The following is a 24,847-nucleotide window of genomic DNA, read 5'->3' as shown; positions in this document are numbered from 1 at the left end:
ATGTGGCTCGGTGTCAAATTTTTTGTCTTAAAATACTCCTGTGCAGCGCCTTGGGACGTTTTACTACGTTAAAGGCGCTATATAAATACACGTTGTTGTTTTTTAACAAGGGTGTAACATTTGCAATTCTCCAGTCCTCTGTCACCACCCCCATATCTAAGGAGGATTGGAAAATTATGGCCAGTACCTCCACAATTTCCACCTTTACTTCCCTCAGCATCCTTGGATGCATCCCATCTGGTCCTGGTGGCTTATCTACTTTAGGTACAGCCAGCCTTTCTAGCATCTTCTCTATCAACTTTTATCTCATCCATTATCTGAACTACCTCCTCTTTCACTATGACTTTGGCAGCATCTTCTTCCTTGGTGAAGACAGATGCAAAGTACTCATTTAGTACCTCAACCATGCCCTCTGCCTCCATGCGTAGGTCTCCTTTTTGGTCCCTAATCGGCCCCACCCCTCCTCTTACTATACGATTATTTATATGCCTGTGGAAGACTTTTGGATTCCCTTTTACATTAGCGGTCAATCTATTCTCATACTCTCTCTTTGTCTCATTTCTTTTTCACTTCCCCTCTGAACTTTCTATTTTCAGCCTGGTTCTCCCTTGTATTCTCAACCTGACATCTGTCATAAGCCCCCTTTTTCTGCTTCATTTTACTCTTTATCTCTTTCATCATCCAGGGAGCTCCGACCTTGGTTGCCCTATCTTTCCCCCTTGTGGGAATGTACCTCGACTGTACCCGAACCATCTCCTCTTTAAAGGCAGGCCATTGTTCAATTACTGTTTTGCCTGCCAATCTTTGATCCCAATTTACCCGGGCCAGATCCATTCTCAACCCACTGAAATTGGCCTTCCTCCAATTAAGTACTTTTCTCTAGATTGCTCCCTGTCCTTTTCCATAGCTAATCTAAACCTTATGATACAATGATCACTATTCCCTAAATGTTCCCCTACTGACACTTGCTCCACTTGACCCACCTCATTCCCCAGAACCAGATACAGCAATGCCTCCTTCCTCATTGGGCCGGAAACATACTGATCAAGAAAGTGCTCCTGAACACTTCAGAAATTCTTCCCCCCTCTCTGTCCTTTACACTATTACTATCCCAGTCTATATTAGGATAGTTGAAGTCCCCCATTATCACTCCTCTATAGTTCTTGCATCTCTGTAATTTCCCTGCAAATTTGCTCCTCTATATCCTTCCCACTAGTTGGTGGCCTATAGAATACACCTAGTATTGTAATGACATCTCTATTGTTTCTTAACTCTAATCAAATAGATTCTGTCCTTGACCCCTCCAGGACATCCTCTCTCTCCAGCACTGTAATATTCTCCTTAATCAATACTGCCACCCCACTTCCTTTCTTCTCTTTCCTGAACACCTTATATCCAGGAATATTTAGTACCCAATCCTGCCCTTTTTTGAACCAGGTCTCCGTTATCGCCACATCATCATATTTCCATGTGGCTATGTGCACCTGCAGCTCACCAACCTTATTTACCACGCTTTGTGCGTTTACACACATGCACTGTAAACCTTCTTGTATTCTCTCCTAGTCTGACCCCACCTAATACCTTACTATTTCTTACTCTAGTGCTATCTGTCTCTCCCAATGCTTTGTGCATTTTGTTTCTCCTTTCTAATGCTATAGCCTGGTACCCATTTCCCAGGCAAATTAGTTTAAACCTTCCCCAACAGCACCAGCAAACCTCCCCGCAAGGACGTTGGTTCCGGCTCTGTTGAGATGCAACCCCTCTGGCCTGTATAGGTTGTACCTCCTCCAGAACTGGTCCTAATATCCCAGGATTTTAAAGCCCTCCCTCCTGCACCATCTCTCCAGCCATGCATTCATCTGCTCTATCCTCCCATTTCTATACTCACTAGCTCATGGCACCGGGAGTAATCCGGAGATTACTACCTTTGAGGTCCTGCTTTATAATCTCTTTCCTAGCTCCCTAAAACCTGCCTGCACGACCTCATCCCTCTTTTTACCCATGTCGTTGATACCGGTATGGACCACGGCCTCTGGCTGTTCACTCTCCCCCCTCAAGTGTCCTGCAGCCGCTCAGTGACATCCTTGACCCTGGCACCAGGGAGGCAACATACCATCCTGGAATCACGTCTGTGGCCGCAGAAACGCCCGTCTGTTCCCCTAACTATTGAAACTCCTATTACTATTGCTTTCCCAATCTTCCTCCTCCCCCGTACAGCTGAGCCACCCGTGGTGCCATGGACTTGGCTCTGGCTGTACTCCACAGAGGAACTATCGCCCTCACCGTTAGACTGAGATGCACTCAGGGGACTCTTGCACTAGCTGCCTGGTCCTCCTTGTCTGTCTGGTGGTCACCCCTTCCCTCTCTGCCTGCACATTCTTACGCTGCGGGGTGACTGACATAAGAAAACTACTAGGCACTTGGTCTGAGTATTAAAAAAGGCTTTAATCAACTGTTTTTCAACATGGGAGATCTAGTTGTGTCCTTCACTAGTTCCTGTTAAAGAATGTCCTGAGCAAGCTGGGCCCATGCCCGAGTATTTATACTCTCCCCGGACAGCGCCACCAGCAGGCCACCCAGTATTACATGTCATTTCCACATGAATGACAAGATTCACGTCAGTGACCACCTCTTGTATTGCGCTATCCACGTAGCTCTCAGTCTCACAGATGCACTGCAGTGGCACCAGCTGCTGCTCGAGCTCCTCCAGCCGACGACACTTCCTGCACGTGGTTGTCCAGGACACGGGAAGCGTCCTGGAAACCACATAGCACAAAATGTGCATTCCACAGGTCTGAGGTGCCCTGCCCTGCCTCTAAATAGATTAACTAACTTAACAGAAATAAACTCAAGATTAATATAAAAAAAAATACAATCACCAGCTACTCACCTATCAGCTCCTTCCCTTGTGCGGACGTCACTTCAGCTTTTTTTTTTTTAACCTCGCGCCGATACTCCCTCTGGGCTCTCGGGCCTACCTTTATCTCCGGGCTCTCCTGCAGGTTCGCTCTCGGGCCTATTAACTTGGAGTCCTTGGGTTCTGTGGCTCCACTCCTCCTTTTCAGTTAGACGTCTCAACCGCCTTCCTGCTCTTACCAAATTCTTCCACTCTGCTTGCGATCCACTCCGATTGCGTTCACCCAGTCCTATGCTCAAGCTCTCTTGCATTTATATAGCGCCGATCACGACCGCAGGACTTCCCAAAGTGCTTTGCTGGCAATGACGTACTTCTGAAGTGTATTCACTGTTTTAATGTGGAAAATACGGCAGCCAATTTGTGCACAGCAACCTGCCACAAACAGCAAAGTGATAATACCAGATAAATTGTTTTAATGAACTGATGATTGAGGGATAAATATTGGCCCCAGGACACCGGGGTAACTCCCGTTCTTCTTCGAAATAGCGGCCGTGGGATCTGTTATGGCCACCTGAGAAAGAGCAGACGGGGCCTCGGTTTAACGTCTCATCCAAAAGACGGCACCTCCGACAGTGCAGCACTGCACTGTCAGCCTGGATTTTTCTGCTCAAGTCTCTGGAGTGGGACTTAAGACTCAGAGGTTAGAGCGCTGAGTCAACTGAGGAGGGTTGATTGCTGGTCTGTGATCCCAGCCTAGGCACCGTGTTGTGGGTGGATGAATGGCTGGATGAGCTTCAATGAAGAACACCCTTTGGCTCATTTGCTGAATCTCTTGGCAAACCCTCGATCATTGGTTTACAAAGCCATCTGATAATCATATTTCACCATAAAACTGACATATGAAAGATAACCCAGGTGACGGTGTAGCCGCAACAGACGGACATAGGAACAGGAGGCCATTCAGCCCCTCAAGCCTGTTCCACCATTCAATTAGCTTAACTCCATTTACCCACCTTGGTTCTGTAATCCTTAATACCCTTACCCAACAGTATCTGTATCCCTCAATACCCTTACCCAACAACAAAAATCAATCTCAGTTTTGAAAGGATCAATTGACCCCCCAGCCTCAACAATCTTTTGGGGGTTGGGGGCTGATGCGCCATCAATAACTCCAGAAGACTAAGAGTTAAACTTATAACAAGTAGGCTTTTATTAACAAAAGAATACGAGCATGCCTCTGCTGGTAGACCGATCCTTAAAGCCAGGGGGACTGGAGGTCAATCACCTTTATACCTGGGCTTAGGGGTGGAGCCAGCTGAGGCATGCCCAGACATGTTCTGTACAGGCAGATTAGTGGTTTACCACAGGGGCGGGGAAGAGTTCCAGATTTCCACTAACCTTTGTATGAAGAAGTGCTTTCTGACATCACCCCTGAACGGCCCAACTCTAATTTTAAGGTTTTACCCCCTTGTTCTGGACTCCCCCCACCAGAGGAAATAGTTTCTCTCTATCTACCCAATAGACATTCTTCCTTCTGGCTAAGTTTCTCCGCTTTATCGATCCTAACTTGACCAAACTCATTAACTCCTGGCCTGCACAGATCGCTAGTTTGTGTTCTCCAATGGTTTCCACCTATGGGTTGATGTCAACACCCCATTTCCTCAGGGTTGGATTTCACACTCTCTTTGTATCGCTTCTTCTGGCTGCCAACACTTCATTGGCAGGAGCTGTTTCCAACAAGGGAGTCTGGAGTCACAAAATCCGTTCCCTAACCACCGACTCCATCCCTCTCCTTGGCCGCTGTCTTAGGCTGAACCAGACCGTTCGCAACCTCGGCGTCCTATTTGACCGAGCTGAGTTTCCGACCCCCACGTCCTCTCCATCACCAAGACCACGTCCTTCCACCACCGTAACATCGCCCATCTCTGCCTCAGCTCGTCTGCTGCTGAAACCCTCATCCATGCCATTTTTACCTCTGGAATATTCCAACGCTCTCCTGGCCAACACCTCATCATCTACCCTCCGTAAACTTGAGCTCCAAAACTCTGCTACCTGTATCCTAACTCGCACCAAGTCCCGTTCATCCATCACCCATGCTCGCTGACTACATTGGCTCCCGGTTTTTAAAACTCTCATCCTGGTTTTCAAATCCCTCCATATCTCTGCAACCTCCTCCAACCCTCCAAGATCTCTGCGCTCCACCAATTCTGGCCTCTTGCGCATTTCTGAGTTTCATCGCTCCAATGGCAGCCATGCCTTCAGCTGTCTGAGCCTCAAAGCTCTGGAATTCCCCCCCTAAATCTCTCCACCTCTCTCTCCTCCAAGAAGCTCCTTAAAACCTTCCTCTTTGACCAAGCATTAGATCACCTGTCCTAATATCTCATGTGGCTCAGTGTCAATTTTTGTTTGATAACACTTCGAGGAAGCACCTTGGGATACTTCAGTGCAGTACTGAGAGAGCACAAATCGACAGCCATATTTAAGACATTACAAGTGACACTTCAAAAGTAATTAATTGGCTGTAAATCACTTTGGGACATCCTGAGATCTTGAAAGGCTCTATATAAATGCAAGTTCTTTCCTTTCACCAACCCAGCCGCCCCCCGCCCAAATACACAACTGTTTCTTAAATGAGGCCAGTGTCCTGCCGTTAAGTCTACCTCCTTGGCAAACCGCTCCTGCTGTTGCCCACCCTCTGCATCAGCCAGAGTTCCTGCTCCTGATTGCAATCCAGTGACTTCCAGCAGGAACTTGACAGTAACGTGTTGCCGACATTCACTGTCTGGGCTGACGCGCGAAGAATGGCTGGTACTTGGGCAAGGCATTGGGAGGGGGGCCCCTCAGAGTTGGGCCAGTAGTAGGATAGGAAATAAGTGCTGGCCTTGCCAGCGACACCCAAATCCCATATATAACCCCCCCCCCCCCCCCCCACACACACAAAGACCCACTTTCATCTAAAAATTGCAGACGAGCAGGAAAGAATATGCGGCGGAGCAGATGGAGAGATTTTTAAACAGAATCATGTTTTATTGTCACAAATCATCTCTGCATGGGCTGTTAAAAAAAAAAACCACCACAGGGACAGCAGCAATCATCACAGGCAAAACTCATCTGCTAAAACACAGAAAAAAAACCTCAAACACAGGAACGCTGCTCTCAGTCCCGCTCGAAGGGAAACAATCTCTCACCGCCATCGATTCTGAACGCAGGAAATCAAAAGCACCAAACGGAGGGGTTTGTGGACAGAGCCCTTTTGTCAAAAAGAAATGCCACATCCCACGCAACAGAGTTAGACTTTTCTCGGACACAAAATTAATATCATTTACACACTTAAATATCTGGATATATATATATTATATAAATACGAGCAGTCACATGGGATGGTCCAGCCACGGAGGGGGAGTGAGCCAGAATCAGCAACCGGGGGAAAAAAAATAAACGGTCAGCAAACAAGCTCATCGCAACTTCGGAAACCCAAAGAGCTGGCAGTTCATGCTAGACTATGGAGCACGCTGCCCCTGGCGCTGGACTCCAGTGCGCTGTCCCTGGCGTTGGACCGCGGAGCGCGCTGCCCCGGCGCTGAACTCGAGCGCGCTGCCCCGCGGAGTGCGCTGCCCCCTGGCACTGGACTCGAGCGCGCTGCCCCCTGGCACTGGACCGTGGAGCACGCTGCCCCTGGCGCTGGACCGTGGAGCACGCTGCCCCCGGCGCTGGACTCGAGCGCGCTGCCCCCTGGCGCTGGACCGTGGAGCACGCTGCCCTTGGCACTGGACTGCGTTGCCCCATATCCGGGGTGGGGTGGGGCGTCCTTTCCCACTACCCCAAGAACCAGGGGCACGTGAAGAGGCAGCATTTCGTTCGGCTCCCAGTCCATGCTGGCGGTGGGTTCTTGTCCTCACCCTCGATGGCGGCGCAATAGTGTCAATCTGGAGAAAAGCACACTCACCTAACCGTCCGTCACATCACTGCCGCAGGCACGCACCGAGACAGGAGGCGGACTTTGCAACTTTTCCCTGACCAGCCCTCCAACAGGCCCCCAGAGTCTGCGGCCCTGCTCTGGTCAATGTTAGAAGGGGAGAGCGAGGGGGGCTCGGAGGTGGTGGGTCTCTGTTTCAGCTTCCTTTTCTCGCACAATAACCCACAATATAAAAAAGGGATGACAGTTTACATTTCAGAGAATCCTGTCTTTTTATTAACAAATCTGTATAAAAACTTGAGTGATTGATGCTAATGAAGCTGGTTCCCTGGGTACAGGTGTCCCACAAGAGGAATCCCGCGTGTACAGATATCTGAGGGAGGGGACCGCGGAGACACTCAGTACATGTAGCTCCCCAAGAGTGGGGACCAAGGAACAGCAGGACACATATCATCCGAGGGAGGAGACCAAAAAACAGGGTACAGATAGGAAGGGGAGGGGAGTAAAGTGACACCACTATAGATACCCAAAGAAAGGGGACTGAGGCTTTAAGTTATGGAAAGAGGAGACAGATGCACCACCCAAGGGGAATCTCCTCAGAATAAACAGTTCCCAGAGCAGCAGAACCTGCAATCAGCATCCGATGGGCAGATCACCTACACCACAAACTACAAGCCCGAGAGAGACAGAGAGACCGCGAGCGAGACAAACATGTACAAGCAGGAGAGTGTGGGAAGGGAGGGAGGAGAGGCGAGAACCTGTAAAGATGTCCACTATTGAGGAATGCTGAACACAAGCAGGTTACGGACCAGCCGGACGAGTGGAGCTGTTGATCACCGCACGTGGACATGACACCGATGGCTGTGTGTTGATGCCACCCAACTCAAAGATATTTGTCAAGTGTGGTGACAGAGAAACCAGGAGTTGGCAGCACCACTCACTGTTAAAATGGTTAATTCCACCCCCGACCAGTAAGCTAGGGCTTGCCAGCAAGGGGCGGGGAGAATCTGAACATTTTTCAATCTTTCTCATTCAGAAACAGTTTTCCCCATTCCTCGCACAGTGGGAGTTGGGAGACACGAGCAGCTGTGGGTTTAGCTAGATCCTCTCCCACAGCGTTTGGATTCTTTTTTAGGATTAGACAGGCAAATCACCAAACAAGCCTAGTGAACCCACGCTCCCCAGTAATAAACAGTGCAAGTGAGCACCTGGATTTATTCGCTGTTTGATCAACACACGTCCCTTCATCTGCTAGAAAGCAGGTCCTGTGCACCAGGCGTTACACTAACACTCTGGCTAGGTGCTGCTTAGGCTCAGTGCCGGTATCGGATGTGGTGGGAGAGGGGGGGGGTGAGAAGCGAGGACAAATCCCAGGTACGTGGACGCGCTCCTGTGTACTAGGCAGACCATTAAAAGGGGACCAGATTTTAAAATTAGAGAACTAGCCGTGAGCGTGGAGGGCTGTTCCACTCTCTCCCGCACCAAGTGATGGGTGAAAAGAAGAATTGATTAGTGAGACACTTTGTGGGAGCAGAACCACTTCACCCAATTTGGAGCCTTGTTAGGGCTTGTGAGAAGTTCAGAAAATAGCCCCCTCTCCAGAGGGACACCTCCCCCACATGGGTAATAGCCCCCTCTCCGGAGGGACAGTGCGGCACCTCCCCCGAACCACAGAGGGAGCGTGCGGCTCCCCTCTTGCCTAATCAATAACCAAAGAATCAGATGTAACTACTGGGCTCAAATACACCCCCCTTGCACCCAACAGAAAGCAGCCTGTGCTGATCCCCAGTGGGCACAGGCCCTCCGTGCGAGGCTGACCAGGAGGCTGGTCAAACCCCTTGTTCATTCCCTAGATCAATTACAAAAGGAAGTGGACAGCAGTTTATTTAGCACAAATGCTTATGCTTTCCTTTAACCTGGGAGCAGTTTGAAAGGTCGGGTCTTTCTGCCCACTGTTGGGATGGCGAGGGCTCAGGCAATGCAGCCACGCAGGCGAGAACAGGCATCGCAGCCCCAGCTGCAGTACCGCGCCTGCTGGAATGGCTAATCACGCCAGAGACACGCGATAACCCGCTTCCAGGGCACTCCAGCTTGCTGGAAGAGCAGGAGAGCAGCGTAGATGCTGGAAGAGAGGGAGGGGAACAGATAGAGATGGAGATAGCGACAGAGGGAGGAAGAGAGGGGGGGAAAAGAGACAGAGGTGGATGGGGAGGGAGGAGAGAGAGAAAAACAGACGGAGACGGAAGGAGGGCGATGAGAGACAAAAAGTGTATATACTTTTTTTTGTCACCTCCAGTCAGTAGGACTCCAGGTATTTGTCAAACTGTCTCTGATCGCCACCCATTGGTGAGAGACAGGTCGCAAGATTACACACTACAACCTCAACAAAACACCAGTGCAGCCTCTCTGGGATAACCAGCCGTGAACTCTGACCCTCGTCAGCACAAGATGGTTAAAATGGCCGCGATGGCGGCGGAGGTTGGGAGCCTCAACGAGGACTGACGGCCGTCAACAATTGCAACACCTCACGGGTGCTGCAGATACACAGGATTACTTTCAAAAACACTTGATAATTTATTCAACGCTTTTAATTGTACAAAGACGCCGCCCAGCAGTGCGAAGAAGGGGGGCTGGCTGCATCGTGTGGAGCTTAGCCCAACAGTGAGGAAAGCCCTTGTAACTGGTGCTGAGTTACCGGTGGATTAGGCCACCCGCCCCCCTCACTCACCGAGCAGATCCCCGGATGGGAGAAGAGGTGCATCTCCAGAGGGAGGAGTGACAGAGTCCCGGGAGGAGGTAGTGGGCGAGGGAACGGTTTCCAATGCACGGACCTCAAAATGCAGAGGAGCGGGGAGAATAAAGTGCAGCGTGAAATGGCGGGGCTGAAACTAAGGGAAGTCTCTTCTCAGCCTGAGGAAGGGAGACGACAGAGGCACCAGCAACCCAAACAACTTGGCAAACGGCCACAGAACAGAATCATAATTAAAAGAAAGGCTGCTCCTTGAACAGGGATCGTTGTAGACCGAAGGCCTGGATTAAGCACACGGCCCCGGGTACTTGGCAAGGTCCGAGTTTGGGCCAGGATCCCAACCCGTGGCACTGACACCGCTGTGACTAAAGGCACCCACGCAATTCGAGCTCCCCGGCGAGTCGGGGAATCCTTGCTCACGGCTTTCTGCGGAGCAGCGAGCTTTGCAAAAGAAAACCACGGCCGCTCCTGTAAGTAAACGCAAAGGAAACGTGGGCGCGGGGTCCTGACGAGACAGGGAGGCCACAGCAACCGGGTCAGGCGCACAAGAAAAGTTCAAACTCGTGCGTCTTCCCCCCTCTCCAAAAGAAAAATATCTCGCACCCCTAGGAACATGTAAATACAGTGTTAATGCTCGGACCTTCCAAAAAAAAGCAGCTTACATTTGACAGCTCGACTATACAAACCAAACCTAAACCCTCTGTTTAACTCCAAGGTATGAGTGTGTAGGGGAGTCCCAGGGTGATTAAACCCACCGCTTGTGCCCGTGAACCTGGGTCGCTGGCTCGCGGATCCACCCCCCATTTAGTTGACACACGGACCTCTTCAGGGCAAGAACAGCAATTTTAGATTCATATATTATATATTATTTTCTTTTTAAAAAAGAAACATAAAAAAAAACCTCACATCTAAACAGCCTCGTGATACAATTCCTTGAATTCCTTGGGAATCTTTGGAAATAGTGACAGATTGACACCAGTACCAGACCAGGACTCGTGTAAAAAGGTTCAGGTGCAAAGTCCGTGTGAGGAATGAGCTCACTGCACTGTGATCTCAAGAGTGTCAAAGCTTTTCCTGGCTCCGAATGACCAAAACGAGTGAAAGCCCTGGCCCAGTGCAGTCTGGCGTAGATCTATCACTATTTTGGGAGGTATTTATCCCAGGACTAGCTGTAAACGACATTCGGTCCCTGGTAGTAGAGTGCTCGCAGGAGTATCTCTGCGTCATAGTCCGCACACTGTCACAGGGGCTGCAGGACAGGCCTGCTGGAGTCCAAACCCATCGGCTGTGTGCATTTCTCCGCCTCCACCAACTCTTCCAGTATCTCTCTGTGGCATAAGGGGGAAAGGAAAGAGGGATTAGTAACAGAACTGTCCCCCACCAGCACTGTGCACACAAGAGAAAGGGGGTTTTACAGGCACTGCCTCCAATCAGCACCACACACACACACAGATTTACCAGAGTGGTTCCGGGGATGGGGGATCTGAGCTACGAGGACAGGTTGGATTTGTTTTCATTTGAGCAAAGGAGGTTGAGGGGTGATTTGATAAAGGTGTACAAGATTATGACAGTTTTGAATCGGCTAGACGGGGAAAGGCTGTTCCCACTAGTTGACTAGGGTACACAGATTTAAGGTTTTGGGCAAGAAATACAGGGGGGATGTGAGGAAAAACTTTTACGCAGCGAGTGGTGATGACCTGGAATTCGCTGCCGATGGAAGTGATGACACTCAATGTTTTCAAGGGGAGACTGGATAGGCACTTGAGGGAAATAAACTTGCAGGGCTACGGGGATAGAGCGGGGGGGGGAATGGGGCTGACTGGATTGCTCTACAGAGAGCCGGGACGGACACACCACACACACACACACCCGCACCCCCACACCCGCCCGCACCCACCCCCCCACACACCCACCCCCGCACACACCCACCCGCACCCCCACCCACACCCCCACACCCACCCCCACACACACACCCACACACCCCCACCCACCCACACACCCACCCACACCCAATACAATACAATACAAATCGCTTTATTGGCATGATAAGGTACATCTTATGTTGCCAAAGCATCAAAATACATTTATGGTTGAACACATAAACGCGGTTCCATTCATACAGTGTATAAACAGGTATATCCCTGAGTTTATAAATATATTTTCGCCTTGTTTATATATACTCTTGTCTTAGTTTACTGGTTGTCCCTCTGTTCATGGCAAGCTGTAACATAGTGTGCCGCCAGTGTTACACAGCTTCTCTCCTCCCCCAGTAGGAATGGGAGTTTTTGGTTGTCAGTCAGATTTCTGAATTCAGGGCATATTTGTGAGAATTTTTGATAGAAATTCTCTCTGATGCCCTGATATTTTCCACAGGCTGTGAGGAAGTGCATCTCTGTCTCAACTACTCCCTGACTGCAGTGAGAGCATATCCTGTCTTCTCTTGGCCGCCTGGTCTGCCTGTGTCTGCCTTTTTCGATCGCTAGGCTATGTTCGCTAAGTCTGTACCTTGTCAAGGTTCTTCTCAGTTTGTTATCCTTTACCATGGTCAGGTAATCAGCTATGTTGTATTGTCTGTTTAGGGCCAAGTAGCAATTGAGTTTGCTTTGGGTTTTTGTTGTTTCTGCCCAATATGACAGATATTTTTCCTTTTGCTTAGCGACGATTGTGTTGGGTCGAATTCTTTGTGTTACCCTGTCACTGTCCTGGGGCTGGTTATTGTTAGTATTGTTATTAGTTACTTTATTGAGTCCCAGGACTAGTTGACTGAGGGTATTCTTCTTTATGGTCAGCTCTTGGCATTTCAGGGCGTCGTAGTGATAGCATTGGGGGTTGCTCATTTGTAGGTGATTCCAAAATTTGGTGGCTCTTTTTTGGATAGTGATTATTAATGGGTATTGGCCTAGTTCCGCCCTGCATGCGTTGTTTACTGTTTTCCTTTGAGTCCGGAGGATACTTTTACAGAATTCCGCATGTAGGATCTCAATTGGGTGTTTGTCCCATTTTGCAAAATCTTGTTGTGTTAGTGGTCCCCAGACCTCACTGCCATAGAGTGCAATTGGTTCAATTACTGATTTGAAAATTTTGAGCCAAATGCTAATTGGGATTTCTATTTGGATTGATTTTTTGATGGCATAGAAAGCCCTTCTTGCTTTCTCTTTCAGTTCATTCACAGCCAGTTTGAAGTTTCCCGTAGAACTGATTTTTAAGCCCAAGTATGTGTAGTGAGTGGTTTGTTCAATTTTGGTTGTTCCTACTGTGAAATTTATTGTGGGTCCATGTTGTTTGGATCTTTGCTGGAACACAAGGACTTTGGTTTTTTGGGGATTTATTGTCAGGGCCCAAGTCTGGCAGTACGACTCCAGCAGGTCCAGGTTCTGCTGTAGACCCTCCTTAGTTGGTGACAGCAGAACCAGGTCGTCGGCATAGAGGAGGAATTTAACCTTGGATTCATATAGGGTGAGGCCGGGTGCTGTAGATTGTTCAAGTAGTTTTGCCAATCCATTAATGTAAATATTAAAGAGTGTCGGTGAGATTGGCGAGCCCTGCGTCACCCCCCGCCCCTGTGGGAAGTATTTTGTTTGTTTGTCTCCAATTTTAACTGCACATTTATTGTTTGTATACATTGATTTAATTACATCATATGTTTTACCTCCTACCCCGCTTTCGATAAGTTTCAGGAATAAACCGTCATGCCAGATGGAGTCGAAAGCCTTCTGGAAATCTACAAAGCATGCGTAGATTTTGCTTTTGTTATGGTGAACGTGTTTGTCAATTAGGGTCTGTAGGGTGAAGATATGATCGGATGTTCTATAGTTTGGCAGGAATCCAATTTGGCTTTTACTCAAGACATTGTGCTCTTCAAGGAAGTTTATAAGTCTTTTGTTTATGATGCTACAGAATACCTTCCCCAGGTTACTGTTTACACAGATGCCTCGATAGTTGTTTGGGTCGATTTTGTCCCCACTTTTGTATATGGGTGTTATGAGTCCTTTGTTCCAGATGTCAGGGAAATAACCGACACTCAGAACCAAGTTGAAGAGTTTTAGGATAGCCAGTTTCAGTTTGTCGTCTGCGTGTTTAATCATCTCGTTTAGTATGCCGTCTGTCCCGCAAGCTTTTCCTGGTCGCAGGTCCTTGAGTTTTTCAAGAAGTTCTTTTTCTGTTATTATGGCGTCTAGCGGGTTTTGGTTATCTTTTATGGCCATTTCAAGCTTTTCAAGTTTTTTGCGTATTTGGTGTTGCTCTGGTCCTAGTGTGTTTTTCTGGTATAATTTTTCAAAGTGGTTTACCCATGTGTCCCCATTTTGAATGGACAAATCGTCGTGTTGTTTTTTGTGTAGTGTTTTCAAGTTGTCCCAGAAACAATTCGACTCAATGGATTCCTCCATGGAGCTGAGTGTATTCTTAATAAATTGCTCTTTTTTGGTCCTGAGTGTGTTTCTGTATTGTGTTAGCGTCTGACAATAAGTAAGGCGTAATTCCTCGTTTTCTGGATGTCTGTGTTTTTGGTTTGATAGTTTTCTAAGTTTTTTCCTCATGTTATGGCAATCATGGTCAAACCATTTTTCATAGTTTTTTGTTTTGGGTTTGTTCTTGCGAGCTTTCAAGTTTGCATTTGTTGCCAAATTATCAAAAATATTGTTTAGTTTACTAACTGCCCGGTTTACGCCTTCTTTATTGTGAGTGTATATGTTATCCAGAAAGGTGTCTAAGAGAGCTTGAGTTGATGCATTGCTAATTGTTTTCTGGTATTTTTCCGTGTCGTTTTTGGCCCATCTGTACGATTTTTTGGTGTTGTACAGTTTACTGGGTTGTGTTTCTATGTTGTTTGTTTCTGTCTTTTTGAGAAACATAGTAATTTGACTGTGATCTGACAGTGTTGTTTGTGGTTTGACTGTGAATGCTCTGAAAGAGGATGGGTCCAAGTCTGTAATCATATAGTCTACTGTGCTGCAGCCAAGAGGTGAGCAGTAGGTCGATCTTCCTAGGAGGTCTCCTATGAACCTACCATTGACAATGTACAGACCCAGGTTTCGACAGAGCTGTAGTAGCTGTTTACCGTTGGTATTTGACTGCTTGTCGCAGTTATGCCTGTATGGAAGGGAAGGGATGTCAAAGTGGTTATTCCCGAATACGTAATTGTTTCCCTGATTATTGGTGAAGTCTGGTTCTTCGCCCGTTCTTGAATTGAGGTCCCCACAGATCAACACGTTCCCCTGGGCCTGGTATTGGATAATTTCCCCCTCCATGTTGGAGAAGGTGTCCTCTTTGTAGTACGGGGAATCGATTGGAGGGATATAAAGTGCGCAAATGTAAACATCTTGGGTGTTTGAGATAATCTCCCTCTCAAGTTTGAGCCACATATGGTTTTCGCCCTTTTTTATAAATTTGATGTAATTCTTAAGTTCTGTTTTAAACCAGATCAGTATGCCTCCGGAGTCTCTGCCTTGGGTTACACTTGGTAATTTATTGGAGGGGACCACTAGCTCAGTGTACCCTTGGGGACAGCCGGTGTGTCCTTTTCCTTTATACCAAGTTTCCTGTAAAATGATAATATCTAGATCTTTAGTTTCCTCTATGAACTCTGGGGTCCTACTCTTCACTTCTCGCAGTGAAGAGCGTAGACCTTGGATATTCCAGGTCGAAATATATAAGGATTTCATGTTAAGTTTTATCTTTTTCTATGATAGGTTAAAGAGTGGTACGTGTTTGTCGTGTCTAAGTGTGGGGAAAAAAAAAAGATCACCCCAGTTGTCTACAAAAGTTAATACAATTTGGTTACAGTTCTTTCTATTAATTAGTCCTTGATCCATAAGGCAGAAGTAGATGCTGCTGCACATCTGCTTATTGTCTCTTAATGGATTGTTTCTGTCTGAGGTATTGCGTACGTCCTGTGCATCTCTCCCTCTGTCTGGCTGGTAGCGGTCCTATTCCCCTGTGGGACAGGAGTGGTGCAGGTCTGATAATGTTGTTTTGCATGGGGATCCTCTCCGGTCTCGGTTGGTGTGGTGGTGGTCTTTGTAGTGTTCCTGATATGTACCCCGCTGATCTCTGGTGGTCGGGGGGGGGGGGGGGGTCCTCTTGGAGTCTGGGTATGGACCCGGTTAAAAGCGACGTCCTTCAGGGCTTTAGCAAAGATCGATATTTTTTGCCTTTGGATGTGGACGTGGTCGTAAAGACATTCTTCATCGAGGGTGGGGTGTTGGGCCAGGTGTACGTTGTGGTTTGATTCGCATTCTGTTGCTATGCTGGCATTTATCTCATGAATTGTGTTGTTGTTGAAGTCTGTTCTCGGCAATATTGTGGAAACAGTGATTCTAGTGTTTGGAAATGTACTGCTTGCCTTCCTAATCATTGCTCTGAGCGATGTTGCTACCTCTTTCTGTTTGGCCTTTAGGTCATTTGTGCCCGTGTGTATTATTATGTGTTGGGGGGAGCCTAATCTGGCTTTGGTCAGCCATCCCATGGCTCTGTCTGTTGTTGGGCACCAAATCTTTTCTACTTTACTTCTAGGGAAGAGCTTTTTCTCCCATAGAAATTTCCCATTTGAGTCTATGAGTATTACGACGTCAGCCTTGTTTGTGTTTACTGTCTGGTGGCTTTCGCCTGGACTCATAGTGTGTGTGCTGGGCTGGGGTGTCTGGTGTGTGCGTACCTCTTGTGAGCGGCTCGCTTGTGGTTCCATGGTGGTGGGGGAAGATTGCGAGTCAGCATGCTGGTCGGTCTGTGTGGCACCCCTTGTATTGTGTGTCTGTTGCTTTTGTTCCGTGTGGGAGTGCAGCCGTTCCGTCCGGCTCTGTCTTGTCTTATCTCTAGTCTCTGGTTGCTGGTCTAATGGTGTTTTCTCTCCTCTATGGCTCTCTTCTTTTTCCTGCAGCTCTTTCACCTGATTCTTAAGTAGATTCACCTGGTTATCAAGTCTATTCAGCTCTCTCTTGTGTCTCTCCCTCTCCTGCTTTTGTTTGTCATTCAATTTGAGGACCTCCTCTCTAAGTTTAACCATCTCTATCTCTAATTGATAAAATTTATCTTTTGGTTGTATCTGGCTGTGTGATCCCGGGGTATGTGTCTGGTCGGCCCTGGAAGGCTCACTCACTTCCTGGCTAGGCTGGTCGGCCCTGGAAGGCTCACTCACTTCCTGGCTATGCTGCTCTTCTCTTGGTGAGCTGGGAATGGTAGGGGGACTATGTGTGGCTTCCTCCGTGGTAGTTATGCTGGGGTTTGTCAGTTGTATCGTGTGGCTGTGGTTCCCCGGGGTTAGTGTCTGGTTTGAACTGTGTGGCTCGTTCATCCCTTGACCATGCAGATTTTCTCCTGGTAAGTTGTCAATGTTGGGGGGAGTGCGGGCCACTCTGGGGCTGTTCATTCCCCTCGTAGTTGATCTTTTCAGTGTCCTGAAGGCCGTTGCAAATTTGTCGAGGTTGCCTTGCACTAATATTGTTCCGGTATTGTACGCGTTGACAGTCGTGATTGAACTGTCGCCTGGTGTGTTAATTTTCATTATGGACCCATTTGCGGTATTTTTTAGCTTAACACTGGTATAGTGTGATTTTATTGCTCTGATCCAAGCCGCTGGCTGATCTGAGTAGAATATGAGGTTACTTTTTGTCCCATTGTTGTAACAGTCAGTAAAGAGAGTTTCTGGTTTTTCTCTCATCTGAGCATGCTTGATCGTTTTTATAGCTTTTTTTGTGGTGTTGGGGGGAATCTGGAAGCGGGGCTGTTGTGGATCTTCTGATTCGCTCATTTTTGGTAAAGTATTGTTGATCTTAGAATAAGCTTTTCTGGGGCCCCGGGTTTGGTGTTACCCTCTCCCTGTTCGCGAACTTTCCCGGTCCCCCTCTCCGACCCCGTGGTCCCTGGGCCTCGGCTCCTGGGTTCACCCTTCTCAGGTCTGAGTCTGTGAGCCACTGTTTCCCGGTGCCTTCGGGCTGTTCCCCTCCCCCTCAGAGGTCTCTGGGCCTCTGTTTCGGCCTGGCTCCTCGGGCCTTTCCCTGGGCCTCCCTCCCTGGGCCCTGTACTCACGGTCTTGGTTGCGAGCCTTCTGGTTGCTCTCCTTCTCCTCAGAGGTCTCTGTGCCTGCTGGCCTGGCTCCTCGGGCCTTTCCCGTGCTGGATTGTTGGGCTGTGGCCCGAGTCCCCTCGGCTGTGCTGATTGCTGGATTTCCGGGCTGCGTTCCGAATCTCCTCGGCTGTGCCGATTTCTGCGATGCGGCCCGAGTCCTCTCCGCTGTGCCGATTGCCGGGCTGCGTTCCGGATCTCCTCGGCTGTGCTGATTTCTGGGATGCGGCCCGAGTCCTCTCCGCTGTGCCCGTTGCCGGGCTGCGTTCCGATTTCTGGGATGCGGCCCGAGTCCCCTCGGCTGTGCCGGTTGCTGGACCGCTGGGCTGTGGCCCGAGTCACCTCGCCTCCTCGAACTCGGTCCCGATGCCGCCGACTCAACCACCGCTGCTGAAGCCCCGTGTGGCTGCCGTTCACTGGTTTGTGTAGTTCTTCTCTTGTTTCTTTTTTTTTTTTTTTGCTTTGGCTTTTTTTCCCCCTCTATTTTCCTCTGGGTTTTTTTTCTTTTCTTTGGTAGTCTTTCTGGCGGTCTTTTCCTTCTCTACTTTGTCTAGACTAATCTAAACTTAAACTAACCTAAACTAAACTAACTTAACTAGAACTAAATTTAATTTTAAAACCTTTTTAAAAATTGAAATGAAATGAAACTTTTTTCCCCCCACTTTAGACACTAAAAACACTAAAATCTCAGCAGCCCATCTTCAGCATGTGTATTCACTCCGTCTGCAATTCTCTCTCCCCACAGCAGCAGGAGCAGCTGGCAACACAACCTGCTCCTCTGACTGACTGTCACACACACACACCCCCCCACCCACCCCCACCCCCACACACACCCCCACCCCCACACACACCCCCCCCCCCACACACACCCCCCCCCCCACACACACCCCCCCCCCACACACACACCCCCCCCCCACACACACACACCCCCCCACACACACACACCCCCCCACACACACCCCCACACACACACACACACCCCCCCACACACACACCCCCCCACCCACACCCCCCCCACCCACACACACACCCACCCCCCCACACACACACCCCCCCACCCACACACACACCCACCCCCCCACACACACCCACCCACCCCCCCACCCCCACACACACCCACCCCCCCACACACACCCACCCACACCCACACACACCCACCCCCACACACACCCACCCCCACACACACCCCCACCCCCACACCCACCCCCACACCCCCACACACACACCCCCCCACCCACCCACACCCACCCCCACCCACACACACCCCCACCCACCCACACACCCCCACCCACCCACACACACCCCCACACCCACCCCCACCCACCCACACACCCCCACACACACACACACACCCCCACCCCCACACACCCCCACCCACCCACACACCCCCACCCACACACACCCCCACCCACACACACACACCCCCACACACACACACCCCCACCCCCACACACACACCCCCACACACCCACCCACCCACACACACACACACCCCCACACACACACACCCCCACACACACACCCCCACCCACCCCCACACACACACACACCCACCCCCACACACACACCCACCCACACCCCCACCCACACACACCCCCACCCCCCCACCCCCACACCCACCCCCACACACACACACACCCCCACACACACCCACCCCCACCCACACACACCCACCCCCACCCACACACACACACCCACCCCCACACACACACCCACCCCCACACACACCCACCCACACCACCCCCACCCACCCACACACACCCCCACCCACCCACACACCCACCCACCCACACCCCCACACACCCACCCACACACACACACCCCCACACCCACCCCCACACACACACCCCCACCCACACACCCCCACCCACACACACACCCACCCCCACACACCCACCCACACCCCCACCCACCCACCCACACACCCCCACACACACACACACCCACACACCCCCACCCACACACCCCCACCCCCACACACCCACACCCACCCACCCCCACACACCCCCCCCCACCCACACACACACCCCCCCACACACACACACCCCCACCCACCCACCCACCCCCACCCACCCACCCACACACACCCACACCCCCCCACCCACCCACACACACACCCCCACCCACCCACCCACCCCCACCCACCCACAAAGGGGGCCTTTACAGGCACCTCCTCCAACCAGCACCACACGCAAACGATGTATCACAGGCACCATCATACTGCGACACAGGGATCCTATTGGCATTGTTCTCAACCAGCACTACCCACAAAGAGGGGGATTATACAGGCACCATCTCAAGCTGGCAACATGCATGAGGTTTATTACAGAGTGACCCAGGTATGGGATCGGGGGGATTATTACACAGTGACCCAGGTATGGGATCAGGGGGATTATTACAGAGTGACCCAGGTATGGGATCGGGGGATTATTACAGTGACCCAGGTATGGGATCGGGGGGATTATTACAGTGACCCAGGTATGGGATCGGGGGGATTATTACAGTGACCCAGGTATGGGATCGGGGGGATTATTACAGTGACCCAGGTATGGGATCGGGGGATTATTACAGTGACCCAGGTATGGGATCGGGGGGATTATTACAGTGACCCAGGTATGGGATCGGGGGGATTATTACAGTGACCCAGGTATGGGATCAGGGGGATTATTACAGAGTGACCCAGGTATGGGATCGGGGGGATTATTACACACTGACCCAGGTATGGGATCGGGGGGATTATTACACACTGACCCAGGTATGGGATCGGGGGATTATTACAGTGACCCAGGTGTGGGATCGGGGGGATTATTACACAGTGACCCAGGTATGGGATCGGGGGGATTATTACACAGTGACCCAGGTATGGGATCGGGGGGATTATTACACAGTGACCCAGGTACGGGATCGGGGGGATTATTACACAGTGACCCAGGTACGGGATCGGGGGGATTATTACACAGTGACCCAGGTACGGGATCGGGGGGATTATTACACAGTGACCCAGGTATGGGATCGGGGGGATTATTACACAGTGACCCAGGTATGGGATCGGGGGGATTATTACACAGTGACCCAGGTACGGGATCGGGGGGATTATTACACAGTGACCCAGGTATGGGATCGGGGGGATTATTACAGAGTGACCCAGGTATGGGATCGGGGGGATTATTACAGAGTGACCCAGGTATGGGATCGGGGGGGATTATTACAGAGAGTGACCCAGGTATGGGATCGGGGGGATTATTACACAGTGACCCAGGTACGGGATCGGGGGGATTATTACAGAGAGTGACCCAGGTATGGGATCAGGGGGATTATTACACACTGACCCAGGTACGGGATCGGGGGGATTATTACAGAGTGACCCAGGTACGGGATCGGGGGATTATTACACAGCGACCCAGGTATGGGATCGGGGGATTATTACAGTGACCCAGGTATGGGATCGGGGGGGATTATTACAGTGACCCAGGTATGGGATCGGGGGGATTATTACAGTGACCCAGGTATGGGATCGGGGGGATTATTACACACTGACCCAGGTATGGGATCGGGGGGATTATTACACACTGACCCAGGTATGGGATCAGGGGGATTATTACACACTGACCCAGGTATGGGATCAGGGGGATTATTACACACTGACCCAGGTATGGGATCGGGGGATTATTACACACTGACCCAGGTATGGGATCAGGGGATTATTACACACTGACCCAGGTATGGGATCGGGGGATTATTACACACTGACCCAGGTATGGGATCAGGGGGATTATTACACACTGACCCAGGTATGGGATCGGGGGGATTATTACAGAGTGACCCAGGTATGGGATCGGGGGATTATTACACACTGACCCAGGTATGGGATCAGGGGGATTATTACACACTGACCCAGGTATGGGATCGGGGGATTATTACACACTGACCCAGGTATGGGATCGGGGGGATTATTACACACTGACCCAGGTATGGGATTGGGGGGATTATTACAGTGACCCAGGTATGGGATCGGGGGGATTATTACACACTGACCCAGGTATGGGATCGGGGGATTATTACACACTGACCCAGGTATGGGATCAGGGGGATTATTACACACTGACCCAGGTATGGGATCGGGGGGATTATTACAGAGTGACCCAGGTATGGGATCGGGGGATTATTACACACTGACCCAGGTATGGGATCAGGGGGATTATTACACACTGACCCAGGTATGGGATCGGGGGATTATTACACACTGACCCAGGTATGGGATCGGGGGGATTATTACACACTGACCCAGGTATGGGATCAGGGGGATTATTACACACTGACCCAGGTATGGGATCGGGGGGATTATTACAGAGTGACCCAGGTATGGGATCGGGGGATTATTACACACTGACCCAGGTATGGGATCAGGGGGATTATTACACACTGACCCAGGTATGGGATCGGGGGATTATTACACACTGACCCAGGTATGGGATCGGGGGATTATTACACACTGACCCAGGTATGGGATCGGGGGGATTATTACACACTGACCCAGGTATGGGATCGGGGGGATTATTACACACTGACCCAGGTATGGGATCGGGGGATTATTACACACTGACCCAGGTATGGGATCAGGGGGATTATTACACACTGACCCAGGTATGGGATCGGGGGGATTATTACACACTGACCCAGGTATGGGATCGGGGGGATTATTACACACTGACCCAGGTATGGGATCGGGGGGATTATTACACACTGACCCAGGTATGGGATCGGGGGGATTATTACACAGTGACCCAGGTATGGGATCGGGGGGATTATTACACAGTGACCCAGGTATGGGATCGGGGGGATTATTACACAGTGACCCAGGTACGGGATCGGGGGGATTATTACACAGTGACCCAGGTACGGGATCGGGGGGATTATTACACAGTGACCCAGGTACGGGATCGGGGGGATTATTACACAGTGACCCAGGTATGGGATTGGGGGGATTATTACACACTGACCCAGGTATGGGATCGGGGGGATTATTACAGAGAGACCCAGGTATGGGATCGGGGGGATTATTACAGAGAGTGACCCAGGTATGGGATCGGGGGGATTATTACACAGTGACCCAGGTATGGGATCGGGGGGATTATTACACAGTGACCCAGGTACGGGATCGGGGGGATTATTACACAGTGACCCAGGTATGGGATCGGGGGGATTATTACAGAGTGACCCAGGTATGGGATCGGGGGATTATTACAGAGTGACCCAGGTATGGGATCGGGGGGGATTATTACAGAGAGTGACCCAGGTATGGGATCGGGGGGATTATTACACAGTGACCCAGGTACGGGATCGGGGGGATTATTACAGAGAGTGACCCAGGTATGGGATCAGGGGGATTATTACACACTGACCCAGGTACGGGATCGGGGGGATTATTACAGAGTGACCCAGGTACGGGATCGGGGGGATTATTACACAGCGACCCAGGTATGGGATCGGGGGATTATTACAGTGACCCAGGTATGGGATCGGGGGGATTATTACAGTGACCCAGGTATGGGATCGGGGGGATTATTACAGTGACCCAGGTATGGGATCGGGGGGATTATTACACACTGACCCAGGTATGGGATCGGGGGGATTATTACACACTGACCCAGGTATGGGATCAGGGGGATTATTACACACTGACCCAGGTATGGGATCAGGGGGATTATTACACACTGACCCAGGTATGGGATCGGGGGATTATTACACACTGACCCAGGTATGGATCAGGGGGATTATTACACACTGACCCAGGTATGGGATCGGGGGATTATTACACACTGACCCAGGTATGGGATCGGGGGATTATTACACACTGACCCAGGTATGGGATCAGGGGGATTATTACACACTGACCCAGGTATGGGATCGGGGGATTATTACAGAGTGACCCAGGTATGGGATCGGGGGATTATTACACACTGACCCAGGTATGGGATCAGGGGGATTATTACACACTGACCCAGGTATGGGATCGGGGGATTATTACACACTGACCCAGGTATGGGATCGGGGGGATTATTACACACTGACCCAGGTATGGGATTGGGGGGATTATTACAGTGACCCAGGTATGGGATCGGGGGGATTATTACACACTGACCCAGGTATGCGATCGGGGATTATTACACACTGACCCAGGTATGGATCAGGGGGATTATTACACACTGACCCAGGTATGGGATCGGGGGGATTATTACAGAGTGACCCAGGTATGGGATCGGGGGATTATTACACACTGACCCAGGTATGGGATCAGGGGGATTATTACACACTGACCCAGGTATGGGATCGGGGGATTATTACACACTGACCCAGGTATGGGATCGGGGGGATTATTACACACTGACCCAGGTATGGGATCGGGGGGATTATTACACACTGACCCAGGTATGGGATCGGGGGGATTATTACACACTGACCCAGGTATGGGATCGGGGGATTATTACACACTGACCCAGGTATGGGATCAGGGGGATTATTACACACTGACCCAGGTATGGGATCGGGGGGATTATTACACACTGACCCAGGTATGGGATCAGGGGGATTATTACACACTGACCCAGGTATGGGATCGGGGGATTATTACACACTGACCCAGGTATGGGATCGGGGGGATTATTACACACTGACCCAGGTATGGGATCAGGGGGATTATTACACACTGACCCAGGTATGGGATCGGGGGGATTATTACAGAGTGACCCAGGTATGGGATCGGGGGATTATTACACACTGACCCAGGTATGGGATCAGGGGGATTATTACACACTGACCCAGGTATGGGATCGGGGGGGGGGGGGCGCGGTGTCACACCAATGTTTCCTCTAATTTTTTTGTTTCGTGTGCGGCCCCTTTAAATTTGCTGTGCGGCCATTCATGCGTGGTGTCTCTCCCAACGCCAGCAGCTGATGAGCAGCCTGTGCACCCACCAGCTCAGGGGGAACATTGGGCCACTCGTCCAGCTCTTACTTGTGCATGTAGAAAAAGATGTAGCCATTCTTGTCTCGGTCTGTCTGCACAGTGCCCTCCACCGTCCTGGACACCTCCAGATCGTTGTACGTCAACCACATCTGCTTCTTTATGTCGAACACGTCACTGATGTAGTGCCCTTCACAAAATAAAAATTCAAAGAGCGATCAGCCCGCTACGTAAGAAACAGGAGCAGGAGTCGGCTGGACGGCCCCGCTCCGCCATTCTGTAAGATCATGGCTGATCATCT

The 24,847-nt window shown here is 50.4% G+C and overlaps 1 protein-coding gene across 1 annotated transcript in view; it reads right to left on the bottom strand.

The window, feature by feature from the left end:
* Positions 1–5,861: 5,861 nt before the first annotated feature.
* Positions 5,862–24,847, bottom strand: part of LOC147120598 (ubiquitin carboxyl-terminal hydrolase 37-like) — a 95,787-nt gene continuing 76,801 nt past the window's right edge. Inside the window, 2 exon segments of the mRNA XM_085986726.1 lie at positions 5,862–10,850; positions 24,598–24,736. Coding sequence (XP_085842852.1) covers positions 10,763–10,850; positions 24,598–24,736 — 227 coding nt within the window. The 3' untranslated portion in view covers positions 5,862–10,762.

This window comes from Somniosus microcephalus, chromosome 4 (assembly GCF_052327205.1).
Source record: "Somniosus microcephalus isolate GS21.2 chromosome 4, FLI_Smic_1.0, whole genome shotgun sequence".
Taxonomy (NCBI): domain Eukaryota; kingdom Metazoa; phylum Chordata; class Chondrichthyes; order Squaliformes; family Somniosidae; genus Somniosus; species Somniosus microcephalus.
The sequence above is the reverse complement of the archived record's forward strand: the minus strand, read 5'-3'. Positions and strand labels throughout refer to the sequence as shown.